Here is a 14,901-nt window from a genome sequence, read left to right as displayed (position 1 = left end):
TTTCCACTTCACCCTGAAACTCTGTCTCTGGGATTCGATTCGGCGCCGATGCACAGAGAAGCTGAGCTTTCGGCATCAGTACTAACTAGGACCAGTCCTACTTAGCAGTGCTCAGTGACGAACACCCTTCAATATCCACATTCTGAAACAGAACTTCCTCTGCCCTGCGTACAAAATTAAGCAATGTTTTTTAAGCATTTCAGAGCACAAGGCGTAGAAAAGTTTTAACCTGGCGGGAAACACTGGCACATTTCACAGAACAAAAACCGGACACGGCGCGACGGGAGCGATGAGGGCGCTGAAAGTGTGTTACGGCCGCAGTCGCCCACTGTCCGCGCAGAAGAACAGAGCTGCAGCGCAGGCGAGCTCAACGCCCAGGACGAGTCTCCGCCCCTCGGCCGCGCGTGCGCATGTCCACCCGACGCCCGCAGAGCAGATGAGCCGGGGAGAGGGTGGGGGCCAAGATGGGAGGACAAGGAGGAAATTCAGTTCAGGCTTACTCATCCCCTAAGAAGGGAGCGAAAAGAGGAAGCAACTGGGGCAGACACGACCAGAAGCTGGAGAGGCAAAGGAGAGGTGAGAGGACCCAGAGCAAAGCTGCGCCGACGCCGGCGCCGCCGGGGACAACTGATGAGCCCTCCCCGCGCGGGTCAGGGCACGCTTCTTCTTCGGCGCCGGATGGAGAACGTGCCGGGCGCTGCTCTACAGCCTGTGAGCAGGCGACAACAAGCAGCTCAGGAGAGACGCGGCAGAGCCCACGGCCGGCCTCGTAGGGGAGGAACGCACAGCGGGCGCTGGGCAGGGAGCCTGTCCCCGCGCAGGGCCACCGGCCACCGGCCTGCACCTCCATCAAGGCCAACCTCGAGGCTGAAAAAGGGGTTTAAAAACGGAGTCCGCCTTCTGCCTATGCAACGTGTATCTCTCTAAGTAAACCTGCTTCCACTTATTTAATTAATTAAAGTAAAATAAAAAGAGGTTTAATAGAATGGAAATTGGCTCTGTTTCCCTGTCTGTGAAAAAAGGGTGATACTGCCCACCAACAGGGATCATCCGAAGGCAGCCCTCCTCCACTGCCAGCTCCGACAGACCTGGGGGACGCCCCCCCGGGGACGCCCCCCCCACCCCCCACCACCACCACCACAGCCCTGCCTCGGGGCTGGGCGGGACCCAGAGGCTCTGCCCCACCTGCCACCTAAGTCACGGCAGAGCCTGTCTTTCTGCAGGATTGGGGCCAAGTGGAGGGCAGCCTAGCACTGCTGCAGCCAAAAGAAGGGAGGCCCCGGGCTAAGGGCGAAGCGAGCAGAAGAAGGCAGAGGTCAGGGGAGAGCGGAGGCCAACGCTGCGTCTGTGTGCCTGGGGACAAAACAAGACCCCTCGGTTACCCAAGCCAATTAACCCCCCTTTCTACTTATATACCTGGAGTGGAGGTGCACCATTTATAATCAAGGGACTCTCTGTACCACTTTAAGCGGGTGTCACACAGATTAGACAGAATATACGCAAAGGCAGGAAAACTCCAGCTGCTCAACAAACAGCAGCTGTTACGCTCTGTCACTGTGTGATGCTCTGAGTACAAAAAAGCAACCTTTCAAAAATATGTGGATGGAGCTGGAGAACTAGGAACAGAATCTTTTTTTTTTAATTGAGGAACAGTTGATCTACAATGTTGAGTTAATTTCTCCTGTACAACAAAGTGATTCAGTTATACATATACATACATTCTTTATTTTAAATATTCTACCCCATTGTGGTTTTATCACAGGATACTGAATATAGTTCCCAGTGCTACACAGTAGGATCTTGTTGGTTTTTTGTTTGTCTTTTTATAAATTTATTTATTTATTTATTTATTTATTTTTGGCTGCATTGGGTCTTCGTTGTGGTGCAGGGGCTTCTCACTGCGGTGGCTTCTCTTGTTACACAGCACGGGCTCTAGGCGCACGGGCTTCAGTAGTTGTCACACACGGGCTCAGTAGTCGTGGCTCATTGGCTCTAAAGCACAGGCTCAGTAGTTGTGGCTCGTGGGCTCTAGAGCGCAGGCTCAGTAGTCGTGGCGCACGGGCTTAGTTGCTCTGCGGCATGTGGGATCTTCCTGGACCAGGGCTCGAACCCGTGTCCCCTGCATTGGCAGGAGGATTCTTAACCACTGCGCCACCAGGGAAGTCCAGAACTTGTTGTTTATCCACTCTATACATAACAGTTTGCATCTGCTAATCCCAAACTCCCAACCCATCCCTCCCCCACCTCGCTCCCCCTTGGCTACCACCAGTCTGTTCTCTATGTCTGTGAGTCCGTTCCTGTTTCATAGATAAGTTCATTTTGTGTCATATTTTAGAGGAACAGAATTCTTTTAATGCTCTTATAAAAGGCATAGAACTAATTCAGGTTATACAGTAAAAGAGATGTAGGGACATTTTTGAGAAACAGAAGAAGGCCTCAAACTCCCTTCTGTAGAGCTGGTTCCAAAATGGAAGGATCCACCTGCCCCCTTGTCAAGAAGCCTTGGGATGGTCTCAACGACAATTTTCTCAGGGTCACAGGAAAGAAATGTGTCATTTATAAGGTAAAGGAAAAAAACTAAATTAGGAATCTGCTTCCACCAAGTGGCACCAACTTTTAAATTCTCTAAACCGTCCACGGCCTGCCTATGACTTGGAAGTTCAAGTCCAAGGCACAGGGTCACCTGGGAGGTGATGTGGTCTCAGAATACCCCCTTTGTTGCTTCTGTAACAAAACTGGATGGATGCCCAGAGGCAGTGGACTCCCCCCGTGGGGGGGGCGGGCGGGGGGCAGGAGCGGGGGTTACTGGAGAGGACACCTCCTCAGAATACTAAGAGCACACCACGTGCAGCTTCCTTCCTTCGTCTCTTCTGCATTCATTTACCAAGGACACCTCTGTGCCCGGTACTCTGCTGGGAGGTGGGATGCAGACAGGAAGGCGTGGCTCTCATCCTGGAGTTCACGGTCCAGCATGGGAAACAGACACACACAACCCGCAGCAGTTATGACTCAGTGTGATGCTTTGCTAAAGGCACACACAGGATATGCCAAGTGAGTACAGACACATAGAACACATAGAACAGGGCCGAATCAGCCAGAAAGGATTCCCTTTGCCCCACCACCCCCCGACCCTCTGACATGACTCACTGCATCACTTGTGTCCGATTCCGGAGGACTTCACGTGAACTGGGACCGTGAAATGCTTTAAATGGTGCACAGCCTACACGCTTCAGGAACACGGTAGACCATCACGCTGAGTGAACACACAGTGAGAGAGCACACATTCCAAAGATGACTCCCGGACAGACGGAGGAGGGGCAAGGGACACGGAACAAACTAGCCAGCGGCCCTCTGCACACAGACGGGTCCAGGAGCCCCACCATTCTGGGACTGTCCCCATCTTGAGTGCCGGGAAGCAGAGAACACAGTCGCCAAGTCGTGCCCAGCGGTTTGAGTTACTGAAGTTGGCATCTCCTGACCAGTGTGAAGGCCCAACTTAAACTAACCCTGTTAATACGATGCCTTCCCCAAAGAAAAGAACCCACAGCGACACAGCAATCATCAGGTACAGAAGATCAACCTTGAAGAAGAGTATCTCCCAACACACCTCAGAAAGACTTAAAACTCATTCTTGGAACCAACCGAAAGGGAGGGACGCAAAGAGATGGCTACTTTATTATCCTGAGTATCTCAGGGGGTGAAGTAGGGAAGACGGGGATGGACCAGCCTTCCTGCTGGAAGAGCTGGCCACGGAGCTCGGGAAAGACTTGAACTGTCCCCGTATTAACATGGTCTGGTGAGCAACCACGAACTCCCGGCCAGACGGAAAACGCGGCTTTCCATTCTGCCAAGAACCGTCGTTTCCAGCCATAGGTGTGTTAATGCCTTAAAATCTGGACAGATCCAGGGCGAGAGAAATGCAGGAGCAGACTGCCCCAGGGGTGCCTCTCCCTCTCAAGCTCCTACTGCCCACGAGGGTCACAGAGCGGGGACCTGGGACCGCCCTCCACGAACCACCCAACCCTAGGTCACTCGGCCAGAGGAGGAGAGGGCACAGGAGGCTTAAATCAGCAGTCATTTGTGTGATTCTCCCTCTCTTCCAGATGCCACAGGTGCTCTGGGGCAGAAGACAGTTCCTCACACAACTTGGAATCCCTCCTGCTTCAGCCCCTGCACAGAGCCCCGTAGAAAGTTTAAGTCAATTCACTACTGACTCTTGTATTCTCCGGCCATGAATGTTTAGCTACTTTCAGGCTTCTCTCCTAGGAAACAAGATCATCAAAGGGATTACCAAGGGATTACACTAAATCCCATGAAACACAGATCAGTCAAGCTCAGGACAGCTCAAAAAGAGATTCTAAGAAAGAATTAACCATTGTAGTGAACAAAAATTCACAGTCTTGTGAATTTTAAGAATCTGGAGATCCTTCCAAGTAAACATCCCTGAGTAACTGCAGCAAGAGCTTGGGTCTATTTCATCTTCTCCAACTATTACTGGGCCGTGTTTCTCTAGTGCAATTTTCATTAAAATCTGAACAAGTCCAGTCTTACCATCTGAAAAGTTAGAAGTCACATTACAGTTGATGGTTTTCTATGGTGTTAATAAAGAATAGGGCCTTTGGATAACTGTAACACACACAGGCTAAAAGCCGATTTACTACCGCTAAGGCCTTAGTATCTTTTACTGAACTTACTCTCTTAGCTACTTGGAGTTCACAATGCCATGATTATTTACATAATTACAAAGCAAACAGTAATAAACCAAGAATAACTTGTTTGAAAATTTCAAAGTAGTTCGCTTTCTGAAATTCTTTTAATCTCATCTGGGCCCCTTAACTGCTAATGGCACTCAGATTTGTTGCTGTTATTTGTCTAGAGAATCATCCAGACTGAGTCCCTGCCAGCTAAGGGCTTCTAAGACAGACATTCTGATGCCTGGCCAGGTGTAGAGGCCACCCAGCTGCAGGCTAAAAACAGGAAGCCAGCAAAGGAAAGCTCAGGGCAATATCAACACCACAGGAGGCTGTGAGCCTGTGTATTTTAAGGGGAGAAAGTACAAGTAAGTACAGTTATACTACATAAGGTGCAGGATATCCTCAGAGAGGCTTTTGGTAAGTTGTAAGCCTATTGCTGAAATTACTTGTCTGATAACTGTCCTTCACACTGATCATGTGCCTATTTTCTGGTCCTAAGAACAGGGCACATGAGCGCACAGACCACGTGGCCGTCCCCTTGGGCCGCCACCGGGGCCACCTCACCGTTACCCTGAGCCCCGCAGCCCTCCCCAGCTCCCAAGTCAATTCCCACGTAACAGGTTCCCAGTTACGCCAAAGGAGACCGCCATGTGAGGGTGCTTATGAGCGCGGACACCCGCGCTCCCCTCTGGCCGCCGGTCAGAAGTCAGCCTCGCAGGCACCTCTGGGCACACGGGGGGACCCCATCACAGCCCCTCAGCCCGGCTCAAAAATGTGCTCTGACAGCAGACTGCCTTCCAGCAGGTAATGGGCTCCTCCCAGCAGTGGGAGGGAAGAAAGGAAAGAGACAAAAAAGGAACCTGGTGGGGAAGAGGGAAGAAAAACGGAGGAGAGGAAAGGAATGAGGAGAGAATGGCAGGAGAGAACAGACCCTCTTTCTGAAGTTCTAATGCACGAGCAAAGCGTTGCTCTCCTTGAAGAAATTCACAGAAGGACCGCAGGCTGGCGGCTGCCCGACTTTGACAACCACCTCCCTCCTTTGTCCCTCTGTCCTGTCCCGTGACTGCGGGAGGGTCTAGTCCCTTCCGGACACTCTGCCAGGCCCTGGGAAGACAGGAAGAACAAAAGCACAGGCTCCCCGCCCGCCCCGCAGGCAACCTGCACTATGAAGAGAGAGAACACATTCGCAAACGCAAGTATGACAGATAACCGGGGGTAAGGGTGATGCAGCGGAAGACCAGAGCATAGGGCAGCGGAGCAGGGAAAAGGCAGAGGGGGTGGTGAGAGACATTTTGGACGGGGTGGCTTCCACCAAAGACACAAAGCTCACCATCATCACAGGGGCGAGGATCACTCAGGCATGTCTGTCATGAGCAGAGAACTCAAGAGCAGGACGGGGAGAAAGGGTAGCAGCAAAGTTCCAATGTGCCGTGAACAACGAAGCAAAAAAGGGCAGAGCGCCTCCCGCAGGAAAGGGCCCTAGGGCGGGGCTGTCCTTCCTCTCTGGAAAGGGCACCACGGACTCACAACCCTGTGGCTCAGCCTCGTGGCCGCCAGCACGTGCAGGCAGCTGTTAGGACCGCCGTGACAGCCGCCCTAGCTGTGGGTGCCTGAACGCAGAGAGCCCCACTCAAACCCGATCCCCGCTTCTGTCCAAAGAAACCCAAGTAAACTAAAGACACCAAAAGTAAACTTTAAGATAGAAAAGAGGACCTTTCAATTGTTTTCTTTTCCAATTTCACTTTTATAAAAATCAAATGTACACACTTACTCAGCCCTGAACCTGGCTATAAGAAGAACCCATGAAGCCCATCCTAACTATTCTACTATTTTTCCTGCCTTGCTCAATCAGTTCTCCCAATTCCAAAGGTCAGTGACAGATCTGTTTTCAATGTCTGGGCCTCCGTGCCTGAGGGGACGGGTGCACACAGGTGGTACAGTCACACGTGCAGTCAGGTGATGGGCTGATCCTAGAAGCAGCCTCTGTGTGCGTGCCCACCAGGGAGGACGGGCCAAGGAAAGCGTTCCGACCTCAGCGCTACACGCTTCCGTGCTGGATAAAGATTCTGGCATTTCTAGCACAGGGGGTAAACCAGTTAGTTAGTGTGCGGTTCCACTGAGAAAAGACACCAATAACTGGAGTTCAATCTTCCCCATGTGACTGTAACCTTGGGAGGTGGCGTGGCGTGGCGTGTGGTGAAAAGTACACAGGTTTCAGAGAGCTCCTCTCCAGACTTCGACAACCCTGGCGCTGTTTTAGTTTAGACAAGTTACTGGACTCCTCTGAGCCTGTCCCTCATCTGCAGAAAGAGCATCGTTCACATACCCGTTACCTGTGTACTGAGAAGGCCTTTAGGTGCCCACTCTGTGCCAGGCCCTCAACTGCATGCCAACAGTTCAGAGAACAAAGTGCTTCCCACTCTCAGAGCTGACAGCCAGCAGCACGGGGAGGCTTCAGAGAGGAAATTCCTAGAGGTTACCGAGGCCCAGGGAAGGGACCCCGAGGCCTCCGCACCGTGACGGCGGTGCCTGGAAGCTGAGCAGATGCTGAGCTGGGTGACGAGGAGCGCGGACTCCAGTGGGGTCAATGTGTACAATGTCCCTGGGCTGAAAAAGCCCAGGCAGCCATCAGGACTGACCCCAGGGCAGTACGGGCACACAGACTGCTGAACAGGCTGGTAATTATTAATAATAATAACCCCAATCATCTGCATGGTAATAAGTTAGAGTAGGGCACTTAAATTGGTACTTAAACATCTCACAAAAGTACTCCAGGGCTTCCCTGGTGGCGCAGTGGTTAAGAATCCGCCTGCCAATGCAGGGGACACGGGTTCAAGCCCTGGTCCGGGAAGATCCCACATGCCGCGGAGCAGCTAAGCCCGTGCACCACAACTACGGAAGCCCGCGCGCCTAGAGCCCATGCTCCCCAACAAGAGAAGCCACCGCAATGAGAAGCCCGTGCACAGCAACAAAGAGCAGCCCCCGCTCGCCACAACTAGAGAAAGCCTGCACGCAGCAATGAAGACCCAACGCAGCCAAAAATAAATAAATACAATTTTTTTTAAGTGCTCCAAAATCACACGAAGGTATTTATTTTAAGTGAACATATTTGGACTTACATTTTTACTATTTCATGGAAAGGGGGGAGTTTTAAGCAACTTTAACTGCTGTGGACAAAATCTGCATATTGATGACTGAAAACTAATCTTCTAGGAATCAGCAACTAATCTTTCAACACCTTGGGTAACCTCTGAATGTCACAGTAACAAAAATCACAATGGATCCTTTCCCTGATTTAATCTTCTTTTCTCCTTTTGACCACAGGACTTATTTTACCTTTGAACTTGGCCAAAAGGGTATTGTGCTTAATTAATGTCAGAAACCAAATCCCACAAATATCAGATCTACACTTTGCATTCGTCTGGAAATGTCATTTTAATTATCACTGTACCAACCCTGACCCAATTCTTCCTGACAACCACTACACAGGAGCAAAAGCAAGTCAGCTGGAAAAATCCAGAGCCAACTTTGGAAGAGGGTCCCTACCAGAATGTCTTCTCATATTAAAGCAACTGCACCAAGATCTAGCTGCCTCTTGTGCAATAATCCTTCAATTCTCCATCCCTGCTTTAATGACTTCATTCTCAAGAACCCAAGGGAGGCAAATAATCACACCTCTACATAAGAAGAAAGAGAGAAATAAGATGACAATCTAACTGACAATAAACAGCTCCATTCTGATAAATCTTAGTCCTCTAATGCCAGCCCCATCTCTACTCCAAGACACAAACCCACGTGAATCAAAGCCACATACAAATAAACTTCTAAGTTCAAGGGTCCAAAACTACAATCATCTCCCCACACTCAAACCTGCTCACTCTCCAAGTGCCCTGCTTCAGCTGATCCCAGCACCACTCAGTTGGGCAGCCATCTCCCACCACGTCCCCCTGGCTCCCCTCCTCTCATATCATCCTGAAGTGCAGCTGGTATGGCTCTCACCTCCAACCCCTCCCCTTTTTTATACACTTATTCGACCATCGATGTGCATCGGTACAGACTCACCAACACTTACACTCTGGGTCATAATCCGGTGCTACCTTATTGATCAAACTCTTCTCGCTCTAGTCTGTGAGAATCTTTCAGCTGCCCCCTGTGACAGCTGACATACCCCTGTCACAGTTTCGGTTTGGTTTGGTTTGGTTTGGTTGGGGCACGTCCCTACTGTCTGGCGCTGCAAGATGCCCAGGCTCACTGTGTACATCCCCTGCTCCAGGCCTCAAATCTGCCATCCCCACGGACCCTGGCAGTGGTAGAAACCAAGATCAGAGCACTGGTGGCAGCTTCTTTTTAAGAGACCTTATTCTGCATCCGATTCTGTACCTTGTTTCTCTTAAGGGAGCTTCCATATCTAAACAAAAAGCTCAACCACGTCATTTTCAAGCTAAATCCAACTTTCGCCTCCCATTAGACTGTGTCTCCACATCGCACAGGTGCTACGTGCATCATCTCACTCACTCTCACAGCAGCTCGCCAACCTGAACACGAGGCACCGGGGCCGACAGACCAGCCGCCCGCCCAGGCCACACACTGTCCAGGCAGACACAGACACACACGCCAATGGAGGGGCTCCGAAGTGCACACGCTTATGATCCCGTCACCTAGACCCAAGCACCATGTACAGAACGATGACACTTTCTGGATGATTTAACCCGTCTGCACCAAACTGAGAACTTCAAGGAAAAACCTGTACATTTCTCATAGGGCTAAATTTCTTTCATTGAAAAGACCAGCATTTATTCTAAATTACCTCATTTCATTTTCTCTCGTTTTTTTTTTTTTTTAACTGGTGTTAATGTCCCTTGTTTTCTGAAATAAGAGATACGGTGGGGTTTTGGGGTTGTTGCTATGTTATATTTGGTGAAATTAAAGTTGGTCACCCTGGGACTTTCCTGGTGGTGCAGGGGATAAGAATCTGCCTGCCAATGCAGTGGACATGGGTTCGATCCCTGGTCCAGGAAGATCCCACATGCCGTGGAACAACTAAGCCCGTGCGCCACAACTACTGAGCCTGCACTCTAGAGCCCGTGAGCCACAACTACTGAGCCCGCATGCCGCAACTACTGAGCCTGAGCTCTAGAGCCCATGAGCCACAACTACTGAGCCTGCGCTCTAGAGCCCGAGAGCCACAACTACTGAGCCCGCGAGCCACAACTACTGGAGCCCACACACCTAGAGCCCGTGCTCCGCAACAAGAGAAGCCACCGCAATGAGAAGCTCGCGCACCGCAACAAAGAGTAGCCCCCGCTCGCCACAACTAGAGAAAGCCCGCGCACAGCAACGAAGACCCAACACAGCCAAAAATAAATAAATAAATATTTTTTAAAATAAAATAAAATAAGAAAGTTGGTCACCCTGTATCAGTCTCTCTGCCCAATTTTTAAAGGCTTAACTCTGAGGAGCAAATGGCCTATGATAAAAACCTCAGCTTCTCAGCATGGCCTGCAAGGCCCCTGCCATCTCCCCTGCACTTCCCCCTCCAGGAATACCACACTGCGCTCAAAAACAAACTCATCATGTTCATAAGGTGATTTCCAATCCCAGAACCGCCCCCCTCGCCCCCCACCCGCCCTACACTGGGCAAACAACTGATTAGGGATGTCACATCTTCCAAGTGTCTAGATCACTATGTGTCTAAACAGGCCAATGCCTGTTTTAATAATATCTCTTTGAATGCTTACAGTTATTAACTATTCCCCCAAGGCATCTATACTGAAAATGGCACAATTTCAGAATCAAAGAAACAAAGCCAGGGTTTTATCACAACAGTAGGGGCAAAGCACTGAGCTGGGTGACAGTTTGCTGGATGGAGGGCGGGTCAAGGATGGCAAAGTCCGGGGCCACCAGCCCATTTTAGAGAACTCAAACCTCCCGTCTCCCTGCCTACTCCTCCTGGGGCTGCTGTGAGAATCAGAAAACAAAAACAAACAAGAGACATTCGGGAAAGTGCTTTGAAAATACTAAAATACACAGAACCGTAGTAGAAAATGGCTGGCATTATATTGTACAGACTGTTATGGGTCCCTTATTAACCATGGGTTGACAGGGGAAGATTCAAATATGCCCCTGCTACGAGAAACAGCATTTAATCCTTGTTTCCTACTATACTTGCAGCTCTCTAGGGTAAAAAGTACCCTTTTAAATGCTTTTAAAGCCTGCATTTCGGGTAACAGTGACTAAGGAGACAGGTTATTGGAAAGGGCTTATCAAGTGAGAGAACAGTCTTTATTTTAAAGTCAGAGCCACAAGGCTTTCTCCACGGTCTTTAACATAAAATGGTCAACCCCATAATTATGTCTCCCTGTTGTTTAAAAAAAAAAAAAAAACTACAAGATGACAACATAAGACAAATGCTACTTATAAGTAACACACTTTCAAATCCTCAAATGAAGGGTTCTGAAAAGAGGTCACTTCAGAACATGAATTATTTAGCTCTCCTGCCCAGGTTTTGATTTCCTACAGCAACTTAAGCTGAATACAGAATACTGTCAAAAGGGGTGAAAGAAAAATGACCACTAGCCATATATGCTTTCAATTCTCAATTTTAAAATATAATTAACAAACATAATCCAGCACCTTCCAATACGTCCATTTTCGGCAAACTCAACCAAATTAAGAAGACAGATATACACACCTTAACAATCTACGACAAAAGAACAGAGCCAATGAGCTGGACACATGCCAATTTCCCGGCAGGGAGACAAACGAACACTTGTTACTGTGCACAATTTATTCTGTGTTAATACCTATTTCAGCTGAAGGGTTTGGAAATATCCTTCAGAGACAACAAATTAAAAGCCTGCCAGGAAGCCCATCCCACAGGAAACCTAGACAGGGATACAGGTGGTTCACAGCACGTCCACGGCACTCTTCTTCCAACACAAACCTCCGTCACACGGAGCTCTTTCATATCCTTTCAACACTGCCAAATCCTGGCAAAACCTCCGTGGAAAGACTGAAGGCTAATCAATAAGACCTTTGTAAACAACACTTCTTTCATAGTTTTTCAGTTCCATCTGCGCATTTTAAAAATGTAAATCTTTTAAAAGGAAAAAATTTTATACAATGATTCTCAAGACAGAAGCGGCACCCCTGCACTATTCTGATTTATACATGTTTTTAATCTGCCCACTGTTGGGAAAACCATAGAAATTTCCAACCAGTAGAGTCCTTTCAAGACAGCCTATACTTATTAACAAATGCCTTGTAATTGCAAAATAATTTATTTTCATGAGCCATATACTGTGAATACAAGAGAGCAGGAAAAAAAAGTTGAAAGCACATAAAATAAACAGAGGCTGATGAAAACACAGCCAACCTCGGCTCACTGTGCCTACTTGCTCTCTCCTGGTCCTTGAAGGTCAACACTAACGTTAATAGAACTGCAGGTTTCACAATTTTTCCCTGCCTAAATGCAAATACTCGTAACAATTATTTTCCTAAGTTTCATCCATGATCTTCAGTTCTCAAAGCAATGATAAAATACCTTAAATATCTTATTTCCTAGTTAAGCAGCAATAATTACAAACACTTTCCAGAATATATTAGAATAGCCTACCTTTCCCAGTGGTCATGGCCGTCAGTGACCGCGGTACAAATAAAAACACTGCTCTGAAATCTACACCTGCTCACAGCCGCTGACGCCTCAGCAAACTCTCCACCCACAGGGCTTCTTCAGTGCGATCTGAGCACCAAGGACAGCGGCCGCCCTATTCCAAAATGAAAGCCTACACTCCGCAGAACAGTGATTGTTCAAGGGGCGGGGGCACCTTTCCCATCTGACGCAAGTCAGAGAGCCCTCTTTAACACTGGTATCGAAAAAAATGTTAACCAGCTACCTGACTCCCCCCTTCCCCGCCCCCCCGAAAAACAGAGAACGCTCTTAACATAAACTTAAAATGAGAAGAAAGTCACAAAGCTATGGCATTCCCACACAGATGATAAAGAAAGCTGTCAGCTGCAGCCTAAGCTACTTAAGCTGGCGCCAGAGACAGTCCCTTCCAGGCTATTTTAGGGGCTGTCTCCTTGGTGCAGCACAGTGCCCTTGCCAGCCTTGGAGCACACCATCCCCGCGGCCGTGACTACGGAAACACTTGCCTAAGATACTGAGCCAGAATCCCAAACCTCGTAACAAGCAGAGTCTAGTAAACAAGTGGGGGGAGGGCTGGGAACCCATTATCGGACCTGATCCACTTATTCACAACCACTGTTTTTAAAGACTGCACAATAACGGTGGCTTAGCTTCTTAAAAAAGAAAAAACAATCAATTTGCCTTTCAACAATGAATGCTTTGTCCCAGCTATGCTGGGCAGCAGTTCAGATCTTACCTAACAATCCATCGTCAGTCTATTCGTTTTCAGACTTGTATTTCTCATTTCCAACAAACTTAGAGATGATATCTAACGTTCTTCATATTATAAAATTTTTTAGTAAAACAACAGAGGGCAGGTTGCATTTTGCAGCAAAATGATACCCTAGATACATTACAATTTTCTGATTATCTATTATCTAGCTTACAGTTTTGTTAGCAAATAAGTACTTTTCCTTTAGCTACAGATTTATTATGGAATTTTCAAGATTGAACCAGCATGATACTTTCATTCTTTCCTCATGAACACGTCAGCTTTGCTCAAGAAACTCAAAAGCATGCACATTTTTAACCAAATTAACAAGCATGGGCCTCATTTCAATCAAATCCAATTAAAGAACATGAAGTGGCTGCAGATAAAGGACAATATGACTAGTCTATAATTACTGGCTCTTTCGCACTGAAAATTCGATTCTCCCACGAGCGTAAGCACATCTGCGTGATTTTTAAAACGTACACAGAAAATAATTTGCTTTTTAAAACCCATAGAAGGAAAAACTGTAATTTTTGCTTCAAGGGGTTTGCTAATTATATGGAGATGGGAAAAAAAAGAAAAAAGAAACATCTATAAAACAACATACTTTTAACTCCCATATTCTTGCCATTCAAAACCGAAAGGCCTTCAGGTAACCTAGCAACAAAAAAGAATCATACAAAGATGAAGTATTCTATTACAGACAGGACACCCATTTCCAGTTGCTGCTCAGATGCTTTTTCACTGCTGTTTAGTCACAAGTCTTACACTTCTAAAACATGAAGTCTGTGGCATTTATATAAATATAATCAATTACACATCTTAGAACAACATAATTTTGAACATGTCAAGAAATACAACCCAAGACAAAACCCATTTCTTCCCTAAGAGTATTGCTATTACATTAATAGTTCCTTTCAACTTAGCTCAAATCCAGAGCTTTTATTTCTTACTCAAAGGAGCATTATTGTGCACAAGTAACAAAAGAAAAAACAGATAAATTAGAATTCATCAAAATCAAAAACTTAGATGCCAAGAAAGTGAAAAGACAACCCACAGACGGGAAAAAAATATTTGCAAATCAAATATCTGATAAGAGTCTTGTTATCTAGTATATATAAAGAACTCTTTTAGCTCAACAACAAAAAGACAAATAAACCAATTTAGAAACGGGCAAAGGACTTGAAGAGAGATTTTCCAAATGAGATCTACAGATGACCAACAAGCACATGAAAATATACTCAGCATCACTAGTCATGAGGGAAATGCAAATCAAAATAATGAGATACCACTTCACACCCACTAGGATGACTGTAATTTTTAAAAAAGAAAGGAAAAAATGGTGTTTTTTGTTTTGTCTTGTTGGAGAGGATGTGGAGAAAACAGAACCCTCACACATTGCTGGTGGAAATATAAAATGTGGAAACCACGGTGAGAAACAGTTTGACAGTTCCTCAAGAAGAGGAATACGTAATTCTTCAAACACAGAATCACCATAGGATCCAGCAATTCCACTTCTAGGTATATACTCAAAAAGAACTGAAAACATACGTTCAACAAAAATTTGTAAACTATTCACAATACCAAAAAGGTAGCAACCATCGAAATGTGCATCACTGGCTGAATGGACAGGATAAACCAGAATGTGGTCCAGCTGTGCAGTGGAACAGAGGTGCTGATGGCACAACACGCACGAACCTTGACAACATCATGTTAAATGAAACAGGCCACACAGACATCAACACGTACTGTGTGGTTCCATTTACATGAAATGCCCAGAACAGGCAAGTTTGTAGAGTAGATTCACG

General features: G+C 47.2%; 1 protein-coding gene across 18 annotated transcripts in view; it reads right to left on the bottom strand.

Annotated features, from left to right (window-relative positions):
• The window catches only part of CLASP1 (cytoplasmic linker associated protein 1), a 261,977-nt gene that overhangs the window by 127,079 nt on the left and 119,997 nt on the right, over window positions 1–14,901 (bottom strand). Inside the window, exon 1 of one of the 18 annotated variants that reach the window (XM_082465776.1) lies at window positions 12,310–12,543. The exons of the other annotated variants lie outside the window; for them this stretch is intronic. Coding sequence (XP_082321902.1) covers window positions 12,310–12,325 — 16 coding nt within the window. The 5' untranslated portion in view covers window positions 12,326–12,543. Of the gene's footprint in view, window positions 1–12,309; window positions 12,544–14,901 lie in introns of those variants that run through there. 18 annotated transcript variants of the gene reach the window in all.

This window comes from Balaenoptera physalus (genome assembly GCF_965194825.1).
Source record: "Balaenoptera physalus genome assembly, chromosome: 6".
NCBI classification, from domain to species: domain Eukaryota; kingdom Metazoa; phylum Chordata; class Mammalia; order Artiodactyla; family Balaenopteridae; genus Balaenoptera; species Balaenoptera physalus.
Note: the sequence above shows the minus strand (reverse complement) of the source record. Positions and strands in the feature narration are given on the sequence as shown.